This window comes from Mya arenaria, chromosome 13 (genome assembly GCF_026914265.1).
Source record: "Mya arenaria isolate MELC-2E11 chromosome 13, ASM2691426v1".
Lineage (NCBI taxonomy): Eukaryota > Metazoa > Mollusca > Bivalvia > Myida > Myidae > Mya > Mya arenaria.
The window spans coordinates 56,232,017-56,238,470 of record NC_069134.1 but is presented as its reverse complement, the minus strand read 5'-3'; the positions used below and the strand labels follow the sequence as shown (position 1 = coordinate 56,238,470).

Here is a 6,454-nt window from a genome sequence, read left to right as displayed (position 1 = left end):
TTTGAATGCAACAAAATGGATAAGTAAATTAGTGGAGTTTTCTAATGAAATTGCAAAACGGTATCTAATTATTAATGGTTTGTATTTATCAGAAAAGTACTTTACCAAACAAAATCCATATATAATGCTTATTTGGTCAACACATACCCGATCCAGAGCAGCAATATGGTCTACTGTTTTAATAGATATTGATAGTTTAGGTAAGTAGAGTTTTGTCAGGCAAACAAAGCAAGAGACGTAAAATTATTCATAGTAAATAGTTACGATTTGTCCTTAGATCTTCAAATTTTTATTTTGCCTTTCCTAGAGCACGGATACGTAGACTTGGGCTTCTGAAATATTGAGTTGTTGGCGCATCAACACCGTTATATCTTGCCCAGAAAAAAACATTAGAATGAGTACTTCATGATATATGCACTCTTTTAGAAATAGCTGTGTTCTGTTTGCAGGGGTATAATCAAATGAGAGCGTATATTGCATCTCAAGGTAAATAAATGTTGACAAAACTATGGAAATTACGAAATGAAATAATAACAAACTAACAATAACTTTTTCTTTATATTATTACTATCAAAACATACACTGTAGAAGAAATATATTTCCGTGTACAGTTTGGCAAATCACAAAGAACACGGCGGGGAATCCACGTGACCAAATGGTAGGTTTCAGTACAAGATGGCGTCACCAAAACGCTCGACTCGAGCCGAAAATCAAGGCAATACATACAATTATTAAATTTTCTTTATTTTTTAACATAGCCTATCATATGCCCACCTACCTATTGTGTATTAGCATATCCATGTTTTCCTTGAAACTTTAACCGTTCTCGAGAACACTTCTGCAATGATTCCAAAATGTACGAAATCCGACTGGTAGGTTACAGTTCCATTTATCATTTTGGCTCGGATTTAGCAGAAAATGAGGTTGTAATTTGGGAAAATCGCAAAAAAACACTTAAGTTTTGTTTAAACATAACAGGCATATGCATTTGGCAACGAATATTTTAATGATTTTAAAAGATATGAGCACGAAAAGAAAATGATAGGTTGCAGCTCCGATTTTTGAAGAGATAGGTTGCAGTTCCATATAAAGGTTGTCGTCTGGACTGCAAATTATGTAATGTGATTGTATCACTGATATTGTATACAAGCATGGAGGAATTGAAATGTGACAAACTGTTTTTATTTTTATGAATTAAATATATATTATGATTATTGAATAATATCACGTTTAATATATAAATAAATGTTAAACATCCTGATATTATATACACGTCGTGTATATAATATCAGGATATTTAACATTTTTATTTATTTACTGCCGATATATTATTATGTGAAGTATTATGGATACAACTTTTCTACCACCTCAGATAAGTACATCCAATAATTTAACCATGCTAGATATTCTTATCTTGCCCACGGGCAAAGATAAAATGCCCGTATGGAACTCCTTTTTAATGGTCACCACATTGTAATTACCTCCCTTGTTGAAGACTGTCGTCTGTAGCATCATGGAAACCTTGTCTTGTGGCAATATTTAGAATGCTAGTTAATTATTTCTCGCTTCAAATGTCACCATAAAACAATTTTCACGCACCATTCAAGAAGTAATGGTTCACTCTCCTTAGAACTATTTAAAGACCGATTTTACTATTGATTTAATCTGAATCACTGCGCGCATATCCATGAAAACCACGAATTATCTCATATTCATACGCAATTATTTTCACTATGCACAAAAGAGGTCCAGCAAAAAACTCATTTTTACTTAATTATTTTTAACTGAGGTGGGAGAAAAAACATCTACCATATCCACTCGCGGATGAAAGGGTAAACCTCGTTTCCACAAAACACCCTACGCTCGGGTCGGAATGAACCTATCTTACACTCTCGGCCATGGAAGAAACTTATAATCTTTATCCTGATCAAGTGTTAAAGATCTCTTTAGTTGAAGTTACCTTTAGGTTAACACAAGGTTTAATAAATAAAAAATACCAATCACTTGGTTGGTATTTGTTCATTTAAACAAAGGTGGTCTCAATTGGTCCGAAGTTGTTCAACACGGCGCATTAATCGAAAGCGAACTCTTCAATATCTTACATCATATTTTTTCTAGTTCTGATATTAAGTCAGGTAATGCATGTTCATGACACGGAAGGATTATAACAGCGACGAATGTAGTTTTATAATTAAGCAATGGAGGAATAAGCTAGGTTTGAACCACATCATCCTGCGATTAAACAATATTTTTACATATAAAACGCATGTTGACATTGAAAACCAGTCGAGTTTAATTCGTTGATCTTGTTCAAACGCAAGCAACAAAGTTAAACGTTATACTTAACTAAAATGACAAACATTGCCTTTCATGAGTTCTGCTTACATGAACTGGTGACCAAATATGTATTACATGTAATATGTAAGGAGTGATTTAAAAGTTCAAACGTAAATGGGTAATGAATATATATAGCTTTATTTCCCCCATTTTCTGGAGATGTACATGGTATATGGTAATGCATACATAAGCATGAATATTTACAAACACAATACAAATTTGATAGTACATAGTAATGAAAGAAAGTCATATTAACATAAATTGCGACAAGTTTGTTTTATACGCATTAAGTTGGTCTCGTTTATAATTTATAATCTGCATACAAGTCTGATCTTACAAACGATTAAGAACAATGATAATGCATGGGCTAAAATCAATAGACTGTTTCCTATTAATTTAAGCAATATTTCTTCGAAAGCGAAATAGAAATAGCTGTTTAAGGATTCGCTCATTTTGTCGAGTGGCATTGTCATTGGTGAAGTGCTCGCATCTAAATGCGTCTTAGTTTAACACATCATTGTATAATTTAGCACAGTTCATAAGGAAGTCCGGGTATGATTGTACATCGAGTACCTTTATCAAATGTTCGTCGATTTTGCCAAGTGTGTATATAATGAAGGACTGTCTCGATATCGTACTAAGTAAGTCATACATCGGTCCACTCAAACTTTTAATCGCCACAAGGAATAAAAGTCGCGAATAGCTATTGTTATTTGAGCAACACTCTAACATCAAGTGCTCGAGCTCATGGCTGCATTGTCGATAGCATAAACGGCAATCAATCGGCTGGTCTGGGGGACGCTGGCAGCAAAGACATGCTAGCAGCTTCATGAGGGAGAGGCTCCCGGGACGACGGACCACACACTTGATAGGCACAGATGCGGATGGATCTGTTTAAACAGATCAAAGTCAGAGCTTGTGTCCATTCTCGCTTTCCATCCATTCACTTCGTGGTTGTAGACAGCTGTTTTGCAGACACGTTTCCAGATGTACTTGTTTGGGAATGACACTTTGACTAGGTTCAATATATAATATTATAACACACACACACACACACACACACACACACACATAAATATATATATATATATATATATATATATATTAAAGCTAAAATATCAAATGTAAGAACGGCTTCAGCATAACATGAACTTTTTATTATGATATTTACAGTGAAAATGGATATATTTGTCGTGTTTTTTTTGTTATGAGAATGGCACTTGAGTCTTTTCCGATGATCTTTGTTGGAAGCTGTTTCGACAAATTTCATCTAGCCTTTCCCAACGTACACCTAAAGTTTCCCTTTGTATTGCATTTCTGTCTGTGGGTGTTGTCGCTTTCTTTCTGCGTGAGGCCAGTCTTGACCTCACCTTGTGATCAAACGAATGCTCACTGAACACTTCTTTTGTTTTGTTGTATCGCTGCCATTTTTTTTTAGTTGGCTGTTTAGATATCCTGCATTAATTTCGTTTAGGTTGATGAAGGAAAAGACTCTCTTATTCGTGTCATTGGTCTAAAAGATAAAAATGCATTCCATATGATATATCGAAAATTGCAAAACATCGATTGACACGTCATACAATAAAAGTATACTGGTGTGCAGATTTTATCACAGATAATGGTTTAACAATTCAACTCTAAACGTGTAATATATCAATTTGTCACAGAAAACAAATCATTAATGATGGTAACCTTATAAATTTGTAAGAAGAAAAATCGAAAGTATAAAAACAGCAGTCTCGATGTGATTTTCAATGATTTTATTATTTTAGATGATGTTATAACTATGTAAAAAGAACATGGTATAGAAAAATATTAGTTGAGTTTTATGGGAACCTATATGTTTGGCTTGAACACTAACACTAAGTCAAAGAATCTGCAGTCCAGACGGCAACCAAAATATGGAACTGCAACCTATCTCTTCAAAAATCGGAGCTGCAACATTTTCTTTTCGTGCTCATATCTTTTAAAATCATTAAAATATTCGTTCCCAAATGCATGTGCCTGTTATGTTTAAACAAAACTTAAGTGTTTTATGCGATTTTCCCAAATTATAACCTCATTTTCTGCTAAATCCGAGCCAAAATGATAAATGGAACTGTAACCTACCAGTCGGATTTCGTACATTTTGGAAACATTGCCGAAGTGTTCTCGAGAACGGTTAAAGTTTCAAGGAAAAGATGGATATGCTAATACAATCTAGGTAGGTGGGCATATGATAGGCTATGTTAAAAATTAAAGAAACCATTATAATTATATGTATTACCTTGATTTACGGCTCGAGTCGAGCGTTTTGGTGACGCCATCTTGCACTGAAACCTACCATTTGGTCACGTGGATTCCCCGACGTGAAGAAATCAAACGACAGCATGTTAAAATTTAACAATATTTGTATGTTCATGTATTACACACAATATAATTGTATCCAAATTTCAAGGGCCTACGAAAGATATACTGGTGGATTTCTGGAGAATGGTTTGGCAACTAAGAGTTGGCAAGGTGGTTATGTTGACTAATCTTGTGGAGGATGAAAAGGTTGGTAGACATTCTTTACCTGGCAAATTGTAAACTCAGATATACGAGCATGTTTATTTAAGATAAGTCATAATAATTGAAAAGGGCACCTACATATCAAGCGTATCATAAAATTAACTGACAGGTACTTTTCCAATACCACACATACTTCAATCACTTTTCGGGGTTATTCATAATTAAATATGCAAATTGAAACACTGTGTCGATAATGAAGATCTAACTATGATTTGTTTTAGATGAAGTGCATGCAGTATTGGCCAGATGCAGGGAGTGTTTATTTCGATGATTACAAAGTAACCATTCTAGCGACTGAGTATTTTTCAGCCTTTATCATAAGAACATTAGCTGTTAAGAAGGTAAATATGAAATATTCTAATAAAAATCATTTCAGTAAGATAGTAATCCTTCTTAATAGTGAATATTTTGAGATATATTGTAGTCATATTTTTTTAATAATATTTTTTGTTTCAATTGTACGAAGAAGAACTGTTCGCTAAAAGAAGTTCTGCAACATATAGATTTCCACAACTAAATAAGGGAACCACACTATGATGATACAACTTTGTAAAGTGTTAAAATGTTTATTAACTGCTAGATTGATGCAAATGGTATGACTCAATAGGCAGGAGAGAAAAAAAGACAGCTGGTCCATTTTCATTTTACTGCCTGGCCGGATAAACGTGTCCCTAAGTATGCTTCGTCGCTTGTTCATTTTCGACATAAAGTGGAAACCACTGCTGTGAAAGAGAATGGACCCGTTATTGTTCATTGCAGGTGTGTATGGCTGTATTTAAACTTTGTGTTAGATGTTAATGGACCTAATAGTATAGCATAAGTAATAATAGATGATACAATATGATGATACAATATATGCCTACAATATTAATCATCAATCTAGTTTGGGAAGCTTTACTACCATTGTGTATGTTTATGAGTTGACGAGTAGCGAGCCCGTTTGCTCCAAATGAACAACATCATTCCCCTTTGTTAATCAGAAGAACATCATATACATTTTCTTTGCTTATTTCGTTTTGTCATTTAAACACAATAAGACCTGATATATAAACAGTATTAAATCATATCTGAATTTGCAGCCATTTAACACCAGAACGTTTTAACAGTAAAATACAACGTTACTGAATCATGTCTTATATAGATTAGTCGCTGATTCATGGTAGTACCTTATGTTGGATGCTGCTTATTTATTGAATTTGAATCAAAACTTATTAAGAAACAATAAAGCCGTCTTATTTTGCCTATATTGAAGAACAAATACTGACTGTGAATCACTAATGACGTCATATCAGGGGTGCAAATTCCGTGAAATGCCATGCAAACGCTAAATGGTATGTCTACTTTAAACATTATAAACATTGCATTAAGATATGGAATATCGAAGGAGGCATATGATATAAAATATCAAGATTGATGGAGAACACTTTTCTGAAAACCTGTATCACGTATTGTTTGTTATATAAACATGCATCCGTCTCGATAGGTGTGCGGTCTATAAGAATACGTATTACATCACCGAGCTCAACGTGATACAGGACGTCAGAAAAGCGCACTACCATATCCTGTA

At 34.0% G+C, this 6,454-nt stretch overlaps 1 protein-coding gene across 1 annotated transcript; it reads left to right on the top strand.

Moving 5' to 3' along the window:
* Positions 1-401: 401 nt before the first annotated feature.
* Positions 402-5,575, top strand: LOC128213763 (receptor-type tyrosine-protein phosphatase epsilon-like). Its single transcript, XM_052919810.1, has 4 exons — positions 402-486; positions 4,775-4,872; positions 5,109-5,228; positions 5,468-5,575. The coding sequence occupies exons 1-4, from the start codon at positions 462-464 to the stop codon at positions 5,492-5,494; spliced, it is 270 nt and encodes an 89-aa protein (XP_052775770.1). The 5' UTR covers positions 402-461; the 3' UTR covers positions 5,495-5,575.
* Positions 5,576-6,454: the final 879 nt, after the last annotated feature.